Source organism: Antennarius striatus, chromosome 5 (genome assembly GCF_040054535.1).
Source record: "Antennarius striatus isolate MH-2024 chromosome 5, ASM4005453v1, whole genome shotgun sequence".
NCBI lineage: Eukaryota > Metazoa > Chordata > Actinopteri > Lophiiformes > Antennariidae > Antennarius > Antennarius striatus.
The window spans coordinates 26,115,001-26,138,954 of record NC_090780.1 but is presented as its reverse complement, the minus strand read 5'-3'; the positions used below and the strand labels follow the sequence as shown (position 1 = coordinate 26,138,954).

Below are 23,954 nucleotides of genomic sequence, written 5' to 3'. Positions count from 1 at the left end.
AAGTAATACCTGTAGTAATACCTGTAGTAATACCTGTAGTAATATCTGAAGTAAAACCTGTAGTAATACCTGTAGTAATACCTGTAGTAATATCTGAAGTAAAACCTGTAGTAATACCTGTAGTAATACTGTAGTAATACCTGTCTCTGTTTCTTCATTAACTTCTGATTGTTTTTCATTCATTCTCTTGGTTTTCCTCAAACTTTTACATCTTTGTGTTGTCATGGTGATAAAGTGAGACTAACTCACTACAGCGTGTTAAGCTAACAGACGTGTTGCTGATTGGTTGATGTTACTCAGGTAGAATCACACAGGTGAGTCTGGTGACCCGAAACTCAGGCAAGACCAAAACGTGGAGATCTGAGTAGTGGAGAAACGAATAAATAGTGAATACTGGTGTTGAATGAAGTTCGTGTCAAGGCAGCGCTCCACAGACGCCGTCTGCCGATGGCGCGTCACAGACGCTAACGGTCCCGTGTACCCCCAGGGAGTCCTTCAGTTACAGGATTCCTGCAGAGGGTTGTTGTTTTAACAGATTCAGGTTGGACCTGGACCTGAACGCCTCTCTGCTCCGGTACCTGACCTGAACCAGAGGTTCTCGTGTTTCCGTGGTCACCAGGAAACGTGTTGCGTAAATAAAGTTCTGACTGATTGGACCTTGGCGGCGGTTCCTCTGAGGGCGGGGTCGGGTTTCACTTCCTGGTCTGGATGGTGGGGGATGTTTGTTTTCCAGCGCGGATCCGGTAGCGGCGGCAGATTGACACCAGGATCAAGTCAAGGATGAAGACCATTCCAGGTCAGCGATCTCCGGAGTCTCCATTACCCAGAAGGCCTCAGTGTTTCACCACTCAAACATTTAACTCCGTCTTCTCTTCCTCCAGCGCAGTAAAAACCACCTCAGTCCTGGTTCTGGTCCTGGTCTGACACACAGAGACACCTGGGATGGCAGGAGGGAACCTGAGTCCGACTCAGAAGTCTTTTGATGGTGTTGAATCTGAACCTTCAGGTTGTTCCTCTGCATCAGGAACGATCCAGGTGACATCCTGGTCCAGCATGCTCCAGGACGGACCCAGCTCTGGTTCTGTCCTAGGTCTGGTTCTGGTCTCTTCCTTCCTCTACTGAACTGACCAAAGGCACCGAGGGGGACCAGCAACTCCCTTCTGGCCACTGGAGGGTCCAGAACATTCCAGAACCCGGTCACGCCTTCATCCGCTGTGGGTTCAAGAGTTCCGTTCATGGAACATGAAGCTGGAGGGTCCACGTTCAGGACCTCCAGGTCCGTTTTGCTTCCTGGTCCACCAGAACCCCGCAGCCTGGAGATGGTCAGATGGATTCCATCAAGGATCAGGAATCAGAAGATGAAGATCCCAGCCAGAACTCAAAGTCCACCAAGACCTGGTTCCAGGAGACGTTCTGGATCATTCTGGAGGCGTAACCTGACTGGGATCCATAAAAACCCTCTGGTGGACCAGAAGGAGGAAAACCAGGAACGTTCCAGAGCTGGAGGACCAGGATCAGATTCCTCAAGAACCAGAAGCTGGATCTGGTTACAGAGTCTTTAGAAAAACTGGAGATGCTGGTAATTCAGAAGTGGACCATCAGAACCGGACCATCAGAACCGGACCATCAGAACCAGACCATCAGAACCGGACCATCAGAACCAGACCATCAGAACCAGACCATCAGAACCGGACCATCAGAACCGGACCATCAGAACCAGACCATCAGAACCAGACCATCAGAACCAGACCATCAGAACCAGACCATCAGAAACAGACCATCAAAGTCTGTAGTCAGGAAGAGTACACATTCCCTCTTGTTTGAAGACCAGAAGACCCTGAACCAGAACCCGACCCAGACCCAAAACCAGAACCAGGACCAGATCTAGATCCAGATCCAGATCCAGGACCAGATGTTTGGACCTGAACCCGGGGATCCTGCTGCTCGAGTCGGAGAAAGAAAACGATGAAGACGAGAATTTTCTGGGTGACAGAGAGTGATGACCATCCTTTAAAACGACTTCAGCACACACACACACACACACACACACACACACACACACACACACACACACACAGACACACACACACACACACACACACACACAGACACACACACACACACACACACACACACACACACACACACCTGAACCGAGGCCAAGAGAGAGAGTGTTTGAACGTCTAGACCTTTCTCCTGCTGGTCATCAATCGCTGGATGTTTGATCGCCCGCTGGCGGGGCGTCTTCATCACGTCTTCATCACGTCTTCATCACATCTTCATCACGTCTTCCTCCGCTGGCGGGGCGTCTTCATCACGTCTTCATCACGTCTTCATCACATCTTCATCACGTCTTCCTCCGCTGGCGGGGCGTCTTCATCACGTCTTCATCACGTCTTCATCACATCTTCATCACGTCTTCCTCCGCTGGCGGGGCGTCTTCATCACGTCTTCATCACGTCTTCATCACGTCTTCATCACATCTTCATCACGTCTTCCTCCGCTGGCGGGGCGTCTTCATCACGTCTTCATCACGTCTTCATCACGTCTTCATCACGTCTTCATCACATCTTCATCACGTCTTCCTCCGCTGGCGGGGCGTCTTCATCACGTCTTCATCACGTCTTCATCACATCTTCATCACGTCTTCCTCCGCTGGCGGGGCGTCTTCATCACGTCTTCATCACGTCTTCATCACATCTTCATCACGTCTTCCTCCGCTGGCGGGGCGTCTTCATCACGTCTTCATCACGTCTTCATCACATCTTCATCACGTCTTCCTCCGCTGGCGGGGCGTCTTCATCACGTCTTCATCACGTCTTCATCACGTCTTCATCACGTCTTCATCACGTCTTCCTCCGCTGGCGGGGCGTCTTCATCACGTCTTCATCACGTCTTCATCACATCTTCATCACGTCTTCCTCCGCTGGCGGGGCGTCTTCATCACGTCTTCATCACGTCTTCATCACGTCTTCCTGCTGGTTCTGGTTCTGGTTCTGGGTACTAAACGGGTCCCAGAGGAGACTGAGGGTCTACTTTTGAGGCTTCATACACCAGCAGGATTCGGCGTAGTGATCTGAGGGTCTACTTTGTTGTGAAGTGGAACTACAGAAGTAGAACACAGTCGAACCCAGAGGTGAACGAGATCCGGTCTCACTGGTGTATCCATCCGCTGAACGGTAGCGGCATTGCGACACCGCGGGGGGTGGGGGGGTGATCCTGGGGTCATCGGGGTTAAATATTGTGGCCCCTCAGATGAACCTCACTTCCTGTCGGCCCCGGTACTTCCTGTCACGCGGCGTGAGGGCGGGTTGCTAACGGATTCCTCACACGGACATAAACTAGTTCTTATCAGCAGACGAACGCTCATCACTCTTCTCTGTTATTGCCGCCACCCCCCAATGAACTCTGGGAGATTTGTGGGAACGGAGAACGCTTTACCTCAGAGGGAGTGTGTGTGTGTGTGTGTGTGTGTGTGTGTGTGTGTGTGTGTGTGTGTGTGTGTGTGTGTGTATGTCTGTGTGTGTGTGTGTGTGTGTGTGTGTGTGTCTGTGTCTGTGTGTGTGTGTGTGTGTGTGTGTGTATGTCTGTGTGTGTGTGTGTGTGTGTGTGTGTATGTCTGTGTGTGTGTGTGTGTGTGTGCGTGTGTGTGTGTGTGTGTGTGTGTGTGTGTGTGTGTGTGTGTGTGTGTGTGTGTGTGTGTGTGTGTGTCTGTGTGTGTGTGTGTGTGTGTCTGTGTGTGTGTGTGTGTCTGTGTCTGTGTGTGTGTGTGTGTCTGTGTGTGTGTGTGTCTGTGTGTGTGTGTGTCTGTGTGTGTGTGTGTGTGTGTGTCTGTGTGTGTGTGTGTGTGTGTGTGTCTGTGTGTGTCTGTGTGTGTGTGTGTGTGTGTGTGTGTCTGTGTGTGTGTGTGTGTGTCTGTGTGTGTGTGTGTGTGTGTGTGTGTGTGTGTGTGTCTGTGTGTGTGTGTGTGTGTGTGTGTCTGTGTGTGTGTCTGTGTGTCTGTGTGTGTGTGTGTGTGTGTGTGTGTGTGTGTGTCTGTGTGTGTGTGTGTGTGTGTGTCTGTGTGTGTGTGTGTGTGTGTGTGTGTGTCTGTGTGTGTGTGTGTGTGTGTGTGTGTGTGTGTCTGTGTGTGTGTGTGTGTGTGTGTGTCTGTGTGTGTGTGTGTGTGTGTGTGTGTGTGTGTGTGTGTCTGTGTGTGTGTGTGTGTGTGTGTGTGTGTGTGTGTGTGTGTGTGTGTGTGTGTGTGTGTGTGTGTGTGTGTGTGTGTGTGTGTGTGTGTGTGTGTGTGTGTGTGTGTGTGTGTCTGTGTGTGTGTGTGTGTGTCTGTGTGTGTGTGTGTGTGTGTGTGTGTGTGTGTGTGTGTGTGTGTCTGTGTGTGTGTGTGTGTGTGTGTGTCTGTGTGTGTGTCTGTGTGTCTGTGTGTGTGTGTGTGTGTGTGTGTGTGTGTGTGTCTGTGTGTGTGTGTGTGTGTGTGTCTGTGTGTGTGTGTGTGTGTGTGTGTCTGTGTGTGTGTGTGTGTGTGTGTGTGTGTGTGTCTGTGTGTGTGTGTGTGTGTGTGTGTCTGTGTGTGTGTGTGTGTGTGTGTGTGTGTGTGTGTGTGTCTGTGTGTGTGTGTGTGTGTGTGTGTGTGTGTGTGTGTGTGTGTGTGTGTGTGTGTGTGTGTGTGTGTGTGTGTGTGTGTGTGTGTGTGTGTGTGTGTGTGTGTGTGTGCCCTGCAGCTCTTGTCTGAGTCTCCACCTCATAAACTCTTAATCCTCTCTGTTGACTCATTAACAGTTAGTTTTACTGCCATTAAAACCACTGCTGCTACCGTTAGCACACACACACACACACACACACACACACACACACACACACACACACACACACACACACCTTCATCACATCCCAAAATGATCTCATCTCACGCTCTTCATCCCTCAATGAGACTTCATCTAAAAACTAAAACAGATTCTGATGAACTGAAGTCGTCTAAACGTGTAAACGTGTAAACATGTAAACGTGTAAACGTGTAAACGTGTAAACGTGTAGAAGCTGCTCAGACGTGTTCGTTCGTTGTCCAGCGTTGTTCAACGATGTAGAAACGTTTCATTCTCTGTTCCTCATTCTTTCCTAACCAGAACAAGCTGTCGGCTGTCAGACGGTTTCCACGTCTCACCGTCGTTCTGCTGACATCCTGCCGTGTTCTACACCGGTCCAGTGGCTGCAGCAATCACTGCCAGACCCACCCCAGATCAGCCCCAGATCAGCCCCAGATCAGCCCCAGACCAACCAGACTGTTTCACTGTGTGAACCTGGACTGTTTCACTGTGTGAACCTGGACTGTTTCACTGTGTGGACCTGGACTGTTTCAGGTGTGAACCTGGACTGTTTCAGGTGTGAACCTGGACTGTTTCACTCTGTGAACCTGGACTGTTTCACTCTGTGAACCTGGACTGTTTCAGGTGTGAACCTGGACTGTTTCACTGTGTGAACCTGGACTGTTTCACTGTGTGAACCTGGACTGTTTCACTGTGTGAACCTGGACTGTTTCACTGTGTGAACCTGGACTGTTTCACTGTGTGAACCTGGACTGTTTCACTGTGTGAACCTGGACTGTTTCACTCTGTGAACCTGGACTGTTTCACTCTGTGAACCTGGACTGTTTCAGGTGTGAACCTGGACTGTTTCACTCTGTGAACCTGGACTGTTTCACTCTGTGAACCTGGACTGTTTCAGGTGTGAACCTGGACTGTTTCACTGTGTGAACCTGGACTGTTTCACTGTGTGAACCTGGACTGTTTCACTGTGTGAACCTGGACTGTTTCACTGTGTGAACCTGGACTGTTTCACTGTGTGAACCTGGACTGTTTCACTGTGTGAACCTGGACTGTTTCACTGTGTGGACCTGGACTGTTTCAGGTGTGAACCTGGACTGTTTCAGGTGTGAACCTGGACTGTTTCACTCTGTGAACCTGGACTGTTTCACTCTGTGAACCTGGACTGTTTCAGGTGTGAACCTGGACTGTTTCACTGTGTGAACCTGGACTGTTTCACTGTGTGAACCTGGACTGTTTCACTGTGTGAACCTGGACTGTTTCACTGTGTGAACCTGGACTGTTTCACTGTGTGGACCTGGACTGTTTCAGGTGTGAACCTGGACTGTTTCAGGTGTGAACCTGGACTGTTTCACTCTGTGAACCTGGACTGTTTCACTCTGTGAACCTGGACTGTTTCAGGTGTGAACCTGGACTGTTTCACTGTGTGAACCTGGACTGTTTCACTCTGTGAACCTGGACTGTTTCAGGTGTGAACCTGGACTGTTTCACTCTGTGAACCTGGACTGTTTCAGGTGTGAACCTGGACTGTTTCACTGTGTGAACCTGGACTGTTTCACTTTGTGAACCTGGACTGTTTCACTGTGTGAACCTGGACTGTTTCAGGTGTGAACCTGGACTGTTTCACTGTGTGAACCTGGACTGTTTCACTCTGTGAACCTGGACTGTTTCAGTGCGTGAACCTGGACTGTTTCAGGTGTGAACCTGGACTGTTTCACTGTGTGAACCTGGACTGTTTCACTGTGTGAACCTGGACTGTTTCACTCTGTGAACCTGGACTGTTTCACTCTGTGAACCTGGACTGTTTCACTGTGTGAACCTGGACTGTTTCACTGTGTGAACCTGGACTGTTTCACTCTGTGAACCTGGACTGTTTCACTCTGTGAACCTGGACTGTTTCAGGTGTGAACCTGGACTGTTTCACTCTGTGAACCTGGACTGTTTCACTCTGTGAACCTGGACTGTTTCAGGTGTGAACCTGGACTGTTTCACTGTGTGAACCTGGACTGTTTCACTGTGTGAACCTGGACTGTTTCACTGTGTGAACCTGGACTGTTTCACTGTGTGAACCTGGACTGTTTCACTGTGTGAACCTGGACTGTTTCACTGTGTGAACCTGGACTGTTTCACTGTGTGGACCTGGACTGTTTCAGGTGTGAACCTGGACTGTTTCAGGTGTGAACCTGGACTGTTTCACTCTGTGAACCTGGACTGTTTCACTCTGTGAACCTGGACTGTTTCAGGTGTGAACCTGGACTGTTTCACTGTGTGAACCTGGACTGTTTCACTGTGTGAACCTGGACTGTTTCACTGTGTGAACCTGGACTGTTTCACTGTGTGAACCTGGACTGTTTCACTGTGTGGACCTGGACTGTTTCAGGTGTGAACCTGGACTGTTTCAGGTGTGAACCTGGACTGTTTCACTCTGTGAACCTGGACTGTTTCACTCTGTGAACCTGGACTGTTTCAGGTGTGAACCTGGACTGTTTCACTGTGTGAACCTGGACTGTTTCACTCTGTGAACCTGGACTGTTTCAGGTGTGAACCTGGACTGTTTCACTCTGTGAACCTGGACTGTTTCAGGTGTGAACCTGGACTGTTTCACTGTGTGAACCTGGACTGTTTCACTTTGTGAACCTGGACTGTTTCACTGTGTGAACCTGGACTGTTTCAGGTGTGAACCTGGACTGTTTCACTGTGTGAACCTGGACTGTTTCACTCTGTGAACCTGGACTGTTTCAGTGCGTGAACCTGGACTGTTTCAGGTGTGAACCTGGACTGTTTCACTGTGTGAACCTGGACTGTTTCACTGTGTGAACCTGGACTGTTTCACTCTGTGAACCTGGACTGTTTCACTCTGTGAACCTGGACTGTTTCAGGTGTGAACCTGGACTGTTTCACTGTGTGAACCTGGACTGTTTCAGTGCGTGAACCTGGACTGTTTCACCGTGTGAACCTGGACTTTTTCACTGCGTGAACCTGGACTGTTTCACTACGTGAACCTGGACTGTTTCACTGTGTGAACCTGGACTGTTTCACCGTGTGAACCTGGACTGTTTCACCGTGTGAACCTGGACTGTTTCAGGTGTGAACGACATGACTTCACGCTTCATGACGCGTCATAAAGGCTCTCTGGAGCGGCGACTGAGGGTCTCGACCCAAACGCCATCTGGAGCCTCCTGGATTCAGTCCCACCTGCTGATTCTGGTTAGCATCAGGATGCTAGCCTAAAGCGCTTAAACCAAGACGGCTGGAGAGGAAGCAGAAGTATGGACGACACATGTCCTCACGAGCTGAGATCAAAGGGACAGATGGTCGGCGTGGCAACACAGTCCTCATTTATGGGAAAGACTAACAGCATCTGAGCTTCTCAGGAGGATGAAGAGCGTCTGTCCATTTAACGACCAATAGGATTGAAAACATCCGTCAGGCTGGAGCGCTAACCGCTAACTGTTAAGCATGCAGGTTAAATGAGGCACAGGCGCTGAGCAGGTGAATCTACCTGCTGCACAGGTGACCCTGCCCCTTCCCCTCTGGGATTTGGTTCCTACCTGTATGGGTCAGCTGCAGCCGCGGCCCGGTTTGGCTCCGCCTCCTGGCGTCGGCGGCACTGATGGACTCTGTAGGCCACAGGAGGGGGAGGAGACATGCCATCAGGAAGTGTGGGGACTCCGCCCACGTGACCATCGCCATCATGACTGACTGAACTTCACCGGCATGGAAAGAGCTGGTCACATGACCCTCTGGACAGCAGCTGAGGAGGAACAAACGTCCAATCAGAGAGAAGAAAAACATTTAAACTCCTCCTCTTTGTTGTTGTTTTGCATCTCTGTGTTGTTTGTTACAGTGGGTTCAGTACTGGTTTCCATGACAACAGCTCTGGTGAATTGTTAAACTGAATCGTGAGCAGAAGGTCATGAGGTCACGACCCTCTGGAGAACAGGTTCAGTCTGGAGCCACGAGCAGCGGGTCTATTAATACTACAGTGTGTGTGTGTGTGTGTGTGTGTGTGTGTGTGTGTGTGTGTGTGTGTGTGTGTGTGTGTGTGTGTGTGTGTGTGTGTGTGATTAACATTGACAGCATTGTGTGTGTCATGTCACCATTGTTGGTTTGACTCAAGGAAATGACCCCCCCAGACCAACACGGAGCCAGACAGACTCCTGTCTGCTCGTCCCACGTTCAATATATGTGTGTGTGTGTGTGTGTGTGTGTGTGTGTGTGTGTGTGTGTGTGTGTGTGTGTGTGTGTGTGTGTGTTCATTTGTGTTTAAATCAAACTGACAGACAAACTGGAAACAAACGATGAGTTTCCTGCTGGGACTTATTTAAAATCTCTTGTCCTCAACACACACACACACACACACACACACACACACACACACACACACACACACACACACACACACACACACACACACACACACACACACACACACACACACACACACACACACACACTTTTACGTGGAGACACATTTCCTGTTATTCCAGAGAATAAATAGCCGCTTTTCAATTTAAGCTCAATAAACTGCCTTCAACTCCCAGAATGCATTGCTCCCCACTGGCCTCACAGGGTCCCCTGACTTTAAATCCTGTCGTTTGTCAAACAGGTGCTGATGCTGACAGCGGCAGTTCCCATGGTTATCAGCTCCACCTCCACTTCCTTTTCCTGGTGGCACCAAGGGGGCGGGGCCAAACAATGAGTAAACAAAACAAACATCTCCAGCGCTGAATACCATCGTAACACTTTACAGTGTGTTATTGTTCCTGTGTTGTTTGTCCATGGAGGACAGATGTGAATGATTGCAGCACTGCAGAATCCCAGTGACCTCGAACGCACCGCGTCAGAAATAACCTCTTTGTGTGGCGTTTCCTCTGTTGGCGGAGGAACGGCGTGTTTAAAGCACCGCTTCCCAAACGTGACACAAACATCTCAGGAGAAGAAAACATTTTCATCCCTTCAGTCAGAAAAAATCCTGTTGGATGCTCCAGCATGAGAAATACGACGAAACCAACAGGCTGGGAAAACCTCCTCCAATCAGATTGAAGCCTGAGGTCAGGAATTCAACCGGGACTGGATGTGGAACAATCATGAATTCAATTCAGAAGCCAATCAGGAATTGAAAAAGGAACTCAAACAAGAATTTTCCCAAATAATGATTTTCCATAAAAAGAGCCAGAAAATAAAAGTGGAACGGTTCCGTCGGTTACCGCTTCTGTTGGGTCCACACGTCTGACGGCTCCTGTCCAGGTGTCAAGGTGGAGACGTCCAATCAGAAGGCGTCTCCATGCAGAAGCTCCGTTCTTCGATCCTGGAGGAGAATCGCTACGGAAGCCGTTGCCGGCGGCGACGCCCGCTCCTGTTACAATACCCCCGAGCGCACTTTTGACCCGCTGGTGAAACGCTGGTGAATACTTCAGATGCTTCATCTGACCTCCTTCTCCCAGGGCGCTCCTCCTCCATCTTCCTCCTCCTCCTCCTCCTCTTCCTCCTCCTCCTCCTCCTCTTCCTCCTCCATCTTCCTCCGTCTCCTCCTCCTCCTCCTCCTCTTCCTCCTCCATCTTCCTCCGTCTCCTCCTCCTCCTCCTCCTCCATCTTCCTCCTCCTCCGTCTCCTCCTCCTCTTCCTCCTCCATCTTCCTCCTCCTCCTCCTCTCGGTCGTGGAGGAGGCGACAGCTTTACGGCGTGTCTCCTCCGGCCCTTTAATCCCGGCGTTGATTTACCGTCCCTCCTCCCTCCATCTGCCCCCCCAGTGATCCGACCCGTCCTCCTGTTGCTCCTCATGAGGAACGGCCCAACGGGTCAGAACGTTAATCTAATCAGCTCCTGCTCCTGCTTTCCATCCAGCGTTCCTCCTCCACTCCCAGACGTCTGCGTTAGCATTAGCATTAGCATCCTCTCCTCTGAGGTTATTAAAGACGAAACACTTTAGAAACATCTAAACGTAGAAACGCCAAAGGAAGGTCAAAGAACGACCGAAGGGGAACGAAAACATGTTCTGACCAAAGGCCAAACCACCAATCAGCCAATCAGAGCAGATCAACAGCCTCTGGTCTTAAGCTGGACCAAAGTCAGACTGAAACAAACTCAAACTGAACCAAAGTCAGACTGAAACAAACTCAAACTGAACCAAAGTCAGACTGAAACAAACTCAAACTGAACAGAATTGTTCCCGCCCACATTCACGGTTCCCAGATCCTGACGACTGATCCATCTTCTGACGTTATGAATAATAAACCTTAACCCTACGCGTCACGCTTCAGATAAAGTTGTTTAAACACGTTGGAAGGCTCGGATCTAGTTTCTGAGGTGGAGGAGGACGTTCCTGGTTGACGTCCGACAGACTCAGGGGGGAGGAAACAATGAAAGGAGGGGCTGGAGACGTAAATCTGCTGTCACGCCACTGAGATTTACTTTGTGAAAACCTGCAGCGCCAAAACGGAGACGAAGGAAACGCAGACGTCCAGCACCACGCCGCCATCAGGATCCTGACGCCACGCCGCCATCAGGATCCTGACGCCACGCCGCCATCAGGATCCTGACGCCACGCCGCCATCAGGATCCTGACGCCACGCCGCCATCAGGATCCTGACGCCACGCAGCCATCAAGATCCTGACGCCATGCCGCCATCAGGATCCAGACGCCACGCCGCCATCAGGATCCAGACGCCACGCCGCCATCACGATCCTGACGCCACGCCGCCATCAGGATCCTGACGCCACGCCGCCATCAGGATCCTGACGCCACGCCGCCATCAGGATCCTGACACCACGCCGCCATCAGGATCCAGACGCCACGTGAAACCATGAAGACAACACACTTAACTCCCGAGGTTTAACGGCTGGCGTGTAAATCCTGCAGGAACACGACGGGCCCTCTAGATAGTCGGTTCCCGTTCTGCGGACTCAGTTCCATGTTGAAACGTCGGGTGCGCTCGTTTTACAGCTCATCCATGCACAGCCGGGCGGAGCCAGCTATCTGTGCTGTGATTGGAGGATTATCTGGGGGTGATCCATCTCCTGAGGACCAGGGCGTCTCCTGGGTCCTCCCCCTGAGGGGGACACGCCTGAGTCCACCAGAACAAAAACAACATTCCTGAACCCGGAACAAGAAGGAAAGAGACGGACCAATGAAAGGACAGAAGAAACAGGAAGAAACGGGAAGAAATGGGAAGAATCAACAAGAAACGGGAAGAAACAAAAAGAAACAACAAGAAACGGGGAGAAAGAAGAAGAAACTGGAAGAAACAAGAAGACATGGGAAGAAACAAGAACAAACTTGAAGAAAGAAGAAGAAACGGGAAGAAACGGGAAGAACCAAGAAGAGGGAAGAAACAAGAAGAAATGGGAAGAAACGAGAAGAAACAAGAAGAAATGGGAAGAAACAAGAAGAAATGGGAAGAAACGAGAAGAAACAAGAAGAAATGGGAAGAAACGGGAAGAAAGAAGAAGAAATGGGAAGAAACGTGAAGAAACAAGAAGAAATGGGTAGAAACAAGAAGAAACGGGAAGAAACGGGAAGAAACTGGAAGAAACAAGAAGAAACGGGAAGAAACAAAGAATGCAGAAACAGATCTGTGATGACAAACAGAAAAAAAAGCTGAGTCCTGTCCCACAAAGCTGGATTAACCTAGTCGGGCTTCCTCTTCCTTATCTGGCTTCACTTACCCAGACATCCGCCCTCCGGTTTTCGGTACCATAAAGCCGGCTATCAACTCACTAATTCAACAAACCGGCCCGAGACGCATATTTCACAACGGAGGAGCAAACAATAATAATTAATAAACACGATCAATACAAATCAATAATCCAGGCAATCAGCAACACAGCTGCCAAACGGAGCAAGGATCTCTGGGAAAACATGGCCGACTGCGTCAATGAGGAAGTTAGTGCCATTATAATATTACTGCCCCACTATGATGCACTTGTGTATCTGACTACAGTAACATGTGTGTGTTCATACATGTGTGTGTGAACCACATGTTTGGTTATGACATGTGATCGTAGCCCCGTGACTTTATGAACAGCTCTACGTACTGTGTTCTTCACAGGTTTTCAGCATCGCCAACACGATACATAAAAGTACCGATCAATCAATCAATCAATCAATCAATCAATCAATCAATCAATCAATCAATCAATCAATCAATCCATGATTTACTGAAACAAATCATTGATCAGTGACATTCTATCTGTCTTGCTTGTAACCCGTCCAACGAGGGATTTCAGGACATCATAATAATGACCAACATCACTCAGAAATATATGAACTGTCTCAAAGACCCTCAGGTCAATGCACACTGTGGGGGGCTGTCAGCGCGGGGTTGGGGTGCGTTCCATTCCTGATGTGAGGCTCCAGCAGCTGACAGATGTAATGTAACCCCTCCCCCCAAAACCTCTACCTTTTCTACAGTCATTGTTCAGCCAATCCCACCGGATTACAGCCATCCCTAAATATTCTCTCTGCCTGAGCGCTCTGCACACAAGCTGTGACCCGAGATCCACCGGGTTCTCAGGGAACGGACGGCCCGTTTTCAGGAGAACCGATTGGTCAGTAGGTGGGGCTGTTATACCTGCTGAGCTCTGATTGGTCAGTAGGTGGGGCTGTTCTACCTGCTGAGCTCTGATTGGTCAGTAGGTGGGGCTGTTCTACCTGCTGAGCTCTGATTGGTCAGTAGGTGGGGCTGTTCTACCTGCTGAGCTCTGATTGGTCAGTAGGTGGGGCTGTTATACCTGCTGAGCTCTGATTGGTCAGTAGGTGGGGCTGTTCTACCTGCTGAGCTCTGATTGGTCAGTAGGTGGGGCTGTTATACCTGCTGAGCTCTGATTGGTCAGTGGGTGGGGCTGTTATACCTGCTGAGCTCTGATTGGTCAGTAGGTGGGGCTGTTATACCTGCTGAGCTCTGATTGGTCAGTAGGTGGGGCTGTTATACCTGCTGATCTTATCCTGAACTTATCCTGCTCCGGAGCAGGTTAGGTGTTCAGCATAGGTTACCACGACAACGTAGCCCAATAGAAAGTCAGCCACCTTCATGGTACTGAAAAGCCAGGGTTAAACCTGAAGTTATCTCACTAAGCCGGGATCCAGCTTTAGGGTACAGGCCTCTGGAGGGAAAGAAGGAATTGATTCAGACGTTTGGAACCAATGAGAACAGAGGATCAGTTTCTGATCGATCACTTCTGTCCGATCTGATTATTGATTATCGATGGGCTGACACTTCTGGGTCAGCAGAAACCTGAACAGGCGCCATGGTAACCAAGGGACACAGTACCGGGAATTCTGGGAGGAGTTCTTCTGTCCTGGACCAGAGGGGATTCTGGGAAGAGGAAACCCGATGATGTCATCGACTTCCTGATAACAGGGACAGGAAACGGCCTCTGGAGTTACCCAACACCAGGAAGACCAGCCCCCCCCCCAAGACCTCTAGAGACCAGACCCCCCCCAGGACCACTAGAGACCAGACCCCCCACCAGAACCCCCAAAGACCAGACCTGCCCCCCGGGCCCCAGAGAGATTATGTTTGTGATGGAACAGGACCAAACCCCCCCAGCCCTGATACCCCCCCTGGATCTGGTCCAGACCCAAACGGTTTCCAGAACGTTTTGTCGTTGGATCGGATCCCGTCTGAATCGCTGCCACATGTCAGACACCTCGCCAAAGCTAACAGCCCCCCCCCCCCCGCCCCATCACCCCCCCAACACACCGCCCTAATGTGGGCGGAGCCACCTGGGTCTGGATCTCAGGTCCAGCAGGTTCCAGAACTCTCTGACGTTCAGGACCTGATCCCAGCGTTCCCAGTTATCAGCTCCTGAGGGGGGGCGGAGACACGCCCCCACACCAGACACGCCCCCACACCAGACACGCCCCCACACCAGACACGCCCCCACACCAGACACGCCCCCACACCAGACACGCCCCCACACCAGACACGCCCGACAGCCTCGAAACTTTAGCACCCCGGCTAAATTGGTAACAGAGCTAATGCTAGCTAACGATGGTGTTGGCACACAGCTTAGCATTCTGGTGACATGCTTACAGGAGTCACATGATGAGACTCGGCCAATCAGGGGGCTGGAGGCCAATTCATGTGAGAATGAATGAATCCCATTTGAAACACACAGACACACACACACACACACACACTCACACACACACACACACACACACACACACACACACCCTCATTAGCGTGTTAGCGTCTATTCACTAGTTGCGGTGGGAACTCTGGAACCAGAATTTTTTGGGGGGGGTAACGTGAGAGGAGGAGACCCTCACGACGCCTCCTGGGGGACACAAAGAAGCCCTCCCCCTCAGTTCTTCATCCTCGTCTTCATCACCCCCCTGTCTTTGTGAAGACGAGAACAAATCTGCCTTAATTCCTGCTGACAGCTGCCAGTCTGGGCCCTCCCTCAGCGCCCCCCCTCAGGACCCCCAAACCCCCTCAGGACCCCCACCAAGAAGAGAAAGAGTCGCTCCACCATCCTGTGAAAGTTCTCCCGTGTGACGTTCAGGTGCATCTGGTTATTTGTGCGCTACTCGTGGAGCACGCTAACGCTAAGGCTAACGCTAATGCTAGAGTCCCTCGTCACATGACACGCCTCACGTCACACATGAGAACTGACAAGTCCACACCTATCATTCTGAGTGTACGGGGGTCCCTGAACGCACCACGACTCGTCACACCAGGCTTTACAGGAGACGCCTGAAGGCAGCATCTGTTTCACTCAGTGTGTGTGTGTGTGTGTGTGTGTGTGTGTGTGTGTGTGTGTGTGTGTGTGTGTGTGTGTGTGTGTGTGTGTGTGTGTGTGTGTGTGTGTGTTACAATAGAGGGTATTTAAATGTGTGTATTTACTGTATTTACACAACAGTGCTGTGTAAAGAGGATGTGGAGGTAACACACACACACACACACACACACACACACACACACACACACACACACACACACACACACACAAGCTCTGTTTCAAATCTGTGTCGTTCCTCAAAGGTAATTCAACTTAATCCCAACCAGGTGGATTAAGGAATCCTGGATTCTTTAATCCACGCTTCAGGAAACGAGGGGGATCGTTGTCATGGCAACTCTATCCAATTCACCCCCCCAACCGCCACCAGGACAACATGAATGCATGTGTTGAGAACCGTCTTTACTGGTCAATGAGCCACGAACCAATCAAAGGCTTCACCTGTCAACGGACCAATCAGACGCCTTCAATCGACACGACTTCCTGATCGTTTGTCAATAAACCACCTGTTTACAACAACAACAACAACAACAACAACAACAACGTTTATGAGTTGAAGAGAGAGTGCTGTTTTCAATTAGTCAAACCACACACACACACACACACACACACACACACACACACACACACACACACACACACAGTTCCCCTGAGTATACAAACAACTACTCTTTCATATCCCCGTCTTAAAATGCAGAAAATGTGTGTGTGTGTGTGTGTGTGTGTGTGTGTGTGTGTGTGTGTGTGTGTCTGTGTGTGTGTGTGTGTGTGTGTGTGTGTCACAGACGAGTGAATGAGTCTTTTGTTCCTTGTTCAAAACAACAAGTTTCACAATTCAGTGTCACATGATCACCAGTGCTTCTGTTCAGAAACAAAGCCATGCTACACAGGTGACACTCAGGTGACACTCAGGTGACACTCAGGTGACACACAGGTGACACTCAGGTGACACACAGGTGACACACAGGTGACACTCAGGTGACACACAGGTGACACACAGGTGACACTCAGGTGACACACAGGTGACACTCAGGTGACACACAGGTGACACTCAGGTGACACACAGGTGACACTCAGGTGACACACAGGTGACACACAGGTGACACACAGGTGACACACAGGTGACACACAGGTGACACACAGGTGATACACAGGTGACACACAGGTGACACACAGGTGACACACAGGTGACACACAGGTGATACACAGGTGACACACAGGTGACACACAGGTGACACACAGGTGACACACAGGTGCCAGCTGATCACCAGATATACAGTAGTTTCCCCACGTCTGCGTTGACTTTGAACGCGTCACGTGGAGTACCGCCCCCTGCTGGATCTGATCAAATTAGTTCCCTCAACGGTTCACAGACACGCCCCCAATGGTTAATAAGACACGCCCTTAACGGTTCACCAGACATGCCCCCAATGAATAATAAGACCCGCCCCTAACAGTTCATCGGACACGCCCCCAATGATTCATAAGACACGCCCCCAATGGTTCATCAGAAGAACCACAAACACTCGTCAGTTGGAGGGGGAGGAGCATTGTCCCCTGCAGCGCCCCGGTGGTCCCGGCGCAGCTGATGTGTGAACCCTGCTCTCAGCTGTCATGTCCTCAGGGACGAAGACACTGGGGGGTCGGCCCCCCCAGAGGGATTAGGGTCTAACCCCCCCGAGCCTGGGGGCACCTCCTGAATCGACTGCGCCGCTGCCTCGATTCTGACAGCATGTATCTGTGGGACTATTTTCAGCGGTGGAGTAATCCAGTGGGTGTGACGGGGTCAAAACAATCTGTGGTCTCCATGGCAACCAGACAGGAGGAGCCCAACAGGAGTGTCAAACACACACACACATCATTTACTCTCACTCTGTGTGTGTGTGTGTGTGTGTGTCTGTGTGTGTGTGTCTGTGTGTGTGTGAGTGTGTGTGTGTCTGTGTGTGTGTGAGTGTGTGTGTGTCTGTGTGTGTGTGTGTGTGTGTGTGTGTGTGTGTGTGTGTGTGTGTGTGTGTGTGTGTGTGTGTGTGTGTAGAGCTCTAAACACGGGACGCCCTGAGGTGGCCTGGAGGAGGAGGATGTTGTCTCTTCATCGGTGGTTTGAGGGCGGGGTTAAGCGTTTTGGGAAGCCCCGCCCTCGATGCCCTTAACCCCACCCCCCCAGTGGTGTAATAAACGCCTGCAGAACCGCCTGCTGGGAAACAAGTGAGCATCTGTGAGCGTTAATGTAGCGATTAGCCACTAAAGCTAATGCTGAGAACCTCTGGCGTCTCATTGGTGGACCAAAACCCGCTAGCTCCACCCACCACCAAACCCAGAGCTGAAATCACCCGGTGTCAGCGAACGCACCACAGGATGGTGTCTGAGGCCCGTCAGCTCCTCCCTTAGCGGTGATGGAGGGTCTCATTCAGGCCCCGCCCCCGATCGCTCTTAAAGCAGCGGGACGCACGGATGAGACGTGACGTCCGCAAGCAGTACAGGTCAAAGGTCAAAGGAAAGCTCGACAGATTTGTGCCATGTTATCTCACACACACACACACACACACACACACACACACACACACACACACACACACACACACACTTTGTTGGATGACATCACTGCTGCTGTCATTAATGGTTTCCTGACTGGAGCATGCTGGGAACGTGACGGTGCATTCAGGGACCCCAGAGCAGAACCGCCCGTCTGGGTCAGAGATTTACTCTGTAACAACAACATGTTGCCATGGAGACGAGGATAGCCCTGCTCACCTTTGACCTTTGGGAGGTGACCTTTCTGTTGATTTCATCAGGTAGGACCATCAGGAGCCCAGACGGACACGCCCTCTAATCTGACCCCGCCCCCTGATCTGGCCCCGCCCGAGGGTTGGGACTTCTTTCCCGCAGTCCCTGAAGTGTTCGCCAGCGAGGCGTTCATGACAGCAGAACAAACGGCACAGCAGGAAGCCGATTGGACAGCAGGGCAGGGGGCGGGGCCTGGCCAAACAGGAAGGACCCGACGTTCACTGACTGTAGTACTGACTGTAGTACTGAATGTAGTACTGACTGTAGTACTGACTGTAGTACTGAATGTAGTACTGACTGTAGTACTGACTGTAGTACTGACTGTAGTACTGACTGTAGTACTGTCTGTAGTACTGACTGTAGTACTGACTGTAGTACTGACTGTAGTACTGACTGTAGTACTGACTGTAGTACTGACTGTAGTACTGACTGTAGTACTGTCTGTAGTACTGACTGTAGTACTGACTGTAGTACTGACTGTAGTACTGACTGTAGTACTGACTGTAGTACTGTCTGTAGTACTGACTGTAGTACTGACTGTAGTACTGACTGTAGTACTGACTGTAGTACTGACTGTAGTACTGACTGTAGTACTAACTGTAGTACTGACTGTAGTACTGACTGTAGTACTGACTGTAGTACTAACTGTAGTACTGACTGTAGTACTGACTGTAGTACTGACTGTAGTACTTTAAACTGTAAATCAACTCAAATCTTAACAGAATAAAATATTTTTGGTTTTGAAGGAAAAAGAAAAAACACTCAAACACCTGGAAAATACTTCACTGACCATCAAAACTTTTCCAAGGACTCCTGGAAAGTCTTGGAACAACTCGACGGAACTTCAGATGAAAATCAAACCCTCAAGGACCGCGCGCGACCGGAAGCAGCTGAATTAATGTTGAATCAGGTTCACATCGTTTAATCTGAATTAGTGTAATCCGGTACCCGTCCCCCTCCCGGGAGCCTCGCGCCTCCATCCCTCCGGTAATCCGGATTAACCCGTTCAGACTCACCGCGCGCGGGTTCCGTGATCCGGTCGGGGTCCGTCAGGTCCACCTGGACGCTGTAAACACACTGAACACATGCGGGCCGAGCCGCTCCTCCGCACCCAAACGCACCATCCCACTGCCGCTGCCGCCTTCAGGCGCGGCTCGGAAACCTGACACCTGCAGGACGGTTCAGCGAAACAGTCGCGTCTCTATTTATTCTGAGGTTTTCACTGACAGAAAAATCAGTTCAGATAATTATAATTTATTATTTATATTAGAGTTATTTATTATTATTGAGTTGAAGTCGTGAAACGTCCTTAAACGCACCTCCAGACGTCCTGTAGGTGGAGATTGTTTGAAGGGTAGCGCCCTCTGGCGGGAGGAGCTTAGAACGACTCGTTTAATTCACCTGTAAAAACAAAGAAACGCCCGGGTTTGGTGGAATATACAGGAAAACTCCTTTATTTTTGTAATTTCTTTTTTATAAAAAGGAATTTATTTTTTTTACTGACGCAAATGTGGATTTTTTAAAATTTACTCTGTTGTTAAATTTGAAAATAACTTAATAAGTACTCTATTCAAAGTAAATGGGAAACAATAAACATTGGAGGATGTCTAAAATACAGCAGCAAACTGGAGCTGTTAACACTGAGGCGTCGTTTGGTCTTTGAACACAACACAGTCATCTGTTCCCCATCCGGTCTTTCTGATCAGCAATCAATCACCCAAAGATCAACATCTGGGACTGAAAACAATCAAACATGTTTTATTAAAAACAGAAACGTGAGTAAACAACAATAAACCCCCCAGAACGCAGCAACAGGTTCTGGTAGGAAGTTCTAAACCCAGAACCCATTCCAACGCTCTAACGGCTCTAACGGTTCTAAAGGCAGGTTAGAACTCACTAGTGAACTGTCTGGGCTCAAAGCCACTAACCAGCTAACTACCTTCAGGAATAAGAACCTGGAATAATAACCTAGAATAATAACCCAGAATACTAACATAGAAACTGGACTCTATTCTCCGCTCCTCCAATCATTCCTCCGACTTCCTGTTTTTCACGGGGCAGAGGTCAGACTCCACCTCCTGATCTGGGGCTGAAACACATCCTGGACTTACTGGCTCAGTGTGACGCGTCCAGAACCTTCAGGTCATCATGGACAGGTCTACTTTTTGTTCCAGCTAGAATTCTCCTCACCTGTGGAACAAACTTCCTGAACACCTGAGTTCTGCTCAGACTGACTCGTTTCAATCCGGCCTGAGGAGATTTTTATTTCCTGTGGTTATTGACTTTGGATCCCCAACCCGGAAAAAGTTGTGATCCACTGTGGGTAAACTTTTATCTCAGATTTCTCACCAACCACGGCCCACCTAACCCTAACCTGAACCCTAACCTGAACCCTAACCTGAACCCTAACCCTGAACCCTAACCTGAACCCTAACCCTGAAACCGAACCTTCAGCAGAAAAGGCGCAGAGGGGACAGGAACACATGTAAACCTGGTGGCTCTCAGTAGATCATGACTAGAGTCACCAGGTCAGGTCATGGTTTATTACTGGATAAGTGGACTGAAGGTTCTGGTTCCAGGTTGGTCTGGCCCTAGAACCCTGTATGAGTGGATCGGTTAGACAGTGCCCTCTGCTGGAGGGGTTGGGGTACTACACCAGAGTTCTGGATCAGCTGCTTGGGTTCTTGTTTAAACCTGTAGAGATAATTAGAATAATAGAAATAAAGAAAGGCAAGAACAAGTTCCTCCATGTCTCTGGACAGGAAACCCTGATCCCAGGAATGTTCTTCAGGTGGTGAGAGGACAGGATGGGGCAGGGTAGGGTAGGGTTGGGTAGAGTAGGGTAGGATTGGGTAGGGTAGGGTAGGGTAGGATAGGATTGGACAGGGCAGGGCAGGGTAGGATAGGATTGGGTAGGATAGGATTGGGTAGGATAGGATTGGGTAGGGTAGGATAGGATAGGATTGGGTAGGATAGGATTGGGTAGGGTAGGATAGGATAGGATAGGATTGGGTAGGATAGGATTGGGTAGGGTAGGGTAGGATAGGATAGGATTAGGTAGGGTAGGATAGGGTAGGGTAGGATAGGATAGGATTGGGTAGGGTAGGATAGGATTGGGTAAGGTAGGGTAGGATAGAGTAGGATAGGTTATGATAAGGTAGCGTAGGATAGGATACGATAGGGTAGGGTAAGATAGGATAGGATAGGGTAAGGTAGGGTAAGGTAGGGTAGGGTAGGATAGGGTAAGGTAGGGTAGAATAGGATAGGATATGATAGGGTAGGGCGAGATAGGATAGGGTAAGGTAGGATAGGGTAAGGTAGGGTAGAATAGGATAGGATGTGATAGGGTAGGGTAGGGTGAGATAGGATAGGGTAAGGTAGGGTAGGACAGAGTAGGATAGGGTATGATAAGGTAGGGTAGGATACGATAGGGTAAGATACGATAGGGTAAGGTAGGGTAGGGTAGAGTAGGATAGGGTAAGGTAGGTAGGGTAGAGTAGGATAGGGTATGATAAGGTAGGGCAGGATAGAGTACGTTAGGCTAGGATAGGGTAGGGAGACCTAGTGGTTGTTAAAATTCAGGTCTGAGTCAATAAAAACACCAAGGCTTCTGGCTTGATTTGGAACTTTTGGAGACATCCTACCCACCCTATCCTACCCCATTATATCCTATCATATTCTATCCTATCCTATCCAACCCCACCCCATCATATCCTACCCCACCCTACCCTGTCCTTCTCTGCTCTGTGGGTTACTTCTCTCCTACCTCGTAGTTGTAAAAACAGTCTCGAGTTTTCTACCGTGTCAGGACCGCTAGTGAAACTGGTCCTGGATGGTGGTGGACTGGTGGATCACCCACTGGTGGATCACCCACTGGTGGATCACCCACTGGTGGATCACCCACTGGTGGGAGAACCTCCCTCTTGATCTTGCCTGCTCACTTCCTTCACGTCTCCTCTCGTTCAGACGATGTCCACGTGTTCTAGAGTGTTGATCCTCGGTACCCTCTGAACGTCTGAGCTTCTCTGGGTCCATCAGGTGAGGAATCACCTCGCTCAGCATTGTTTTCTCAGCTGTCACTTCCTCCTTGAGCTTCGGACTCCAGATTGTCACCCCGTACTAATGGAGTCAAGGTGAGGCCTGATCTTTGACCTTTTGGAGGCCAAATACAATCATCTGAGTCTCGTCTGCATTGAACTCTAGAACGTTCTGAAAACGTCCACTCACTCATCTGATGGATCCACCTGAGAGCAGCTTCCTGACTGCAGTCGTGACGACGGTGAATATACAGCTGTGTGTCGTCTGTGTGAGTGTGATCAGAGATGTTCTCCTCCAGAGGGGCCCAGAAGCGGGGCCCTGAGGGGCTCCAGAGGGGACAGTTAGCACGCGGCTCATGTTTTATTGTTTATGAAACAGTAACGTCTGTGCTGTAAAAGACAGACATGTCTGTAGATCACAAACATTTTGAAAAGTAGAAATCGTGATGGACTGATTCTATTTTTATCTTTAACCTGAGCTCAGCGTTCAGATGAACGTCACACTCGAATGCACCACGATTAACCAGTCACAAGAAAATGTTTCTGATCAGTAATCAATAAACAAACTGGCCTGGTTTGGTCTGGAGCTGCATGAGAACCGGACTCAAACATCGGTGGTAACGCTCAATAACCAGGAATAATAACCAGGAATAATGACCAGGATTAACAACCAGGAATAATAACCAGGAATAATGACCAGGATTAATAACCAGGAATAATAACCAGGAATAATGACCAGGAATAATGACCAGGAATAATGACCAGGATTAATAACCAGGAATAATGACCAGGAATAATAACCAGGAATAATAACCAGGAATAATGACCAGGATTAATGACCAGGATTAATAACCAGGAATAATAACCAGGAATAATGACCAGGATTAATAACCAGGAATAATAACCAGGAATAATAACCAGGAATAATGACCAGGAATAATGACCAGGAATAATGACCAGGATTAATGACCAGGAATAATGACCAGGAATAATGACCAGGAATAATAACCAGGAATAATGACCAGGAATAATGACCAGGAATAATGACCAGGAATAATAACCAGGAATAATGACCAGGAATAATAACCAGGAATAATAACCAGGAATAATGACCAGGAATAATGACCAGGAATAATGACCAGGAATAATGACCAGGAATAATAACCAGGAATAATGACCAGGAATAATGACCAGGAATAATGACCAGGATTAATAACCAGGAATAATGACCAGGAATAATGACCAGGAATAATGACCAGGATTAATAACCAGGAATAATGACCAAGATTAATGACCAGGAATAATAACCAGGAATAATGATCAGGATTAATAACCAAGAATAATAACCAGGAATAATGACCAGGATTAATAACATGGAATAACCTAAAACCCCAATCAGGATCAACAAACTGAAATAATAAAGAATCAAATCAACTGTTTTCTCCTGGTACTAGTCAGTACTCACTGGTACTAGTCAGTACTCACTGGTACTAGTCGGTACTCACTGGTACTAGTCGGTACTCACTGGTACTAGTCGGTACTCACTGGTACTAGTCGGTACTCACTGGTA

At 49.4% G+C, this 23,954-nt stretch overlaps 1 protein-coding gene across 1 annotated transcript in view; it reads right to left on the bottom strand.

Moving 5' to 3' along the window:
• The window catches only part of si:dkey-49n23.1 (semaphorin-3D), a 31,484-nt gene extending 11,736 nt beyond the window's left edge, over positions 1–19,748 (bottom strand). The window contains exons 1-3 of the mRNA XM_068314428.1: positions 19,667–19,748; positions 19,364–19,516; positions 8,369–8,571 (exon numbers count right to left, since the gene is read on the bottom strand). Of these exons, the coding sequence (XP_068170529.1) occupies positions 8,369–8,571; positions 19,364–19,434 (274 nt within the window). The 5' untranslated portion in view covers positions 19,435–19,516; positions 19,667–19,748. The remainder of the gene's footprint in view (positions 1–8,368; positions 8,572–19,363; positions 19,517–19,666) is intronic.
• Positions 19,749–23,954: the final 4,206 nt, after the last annotated feature.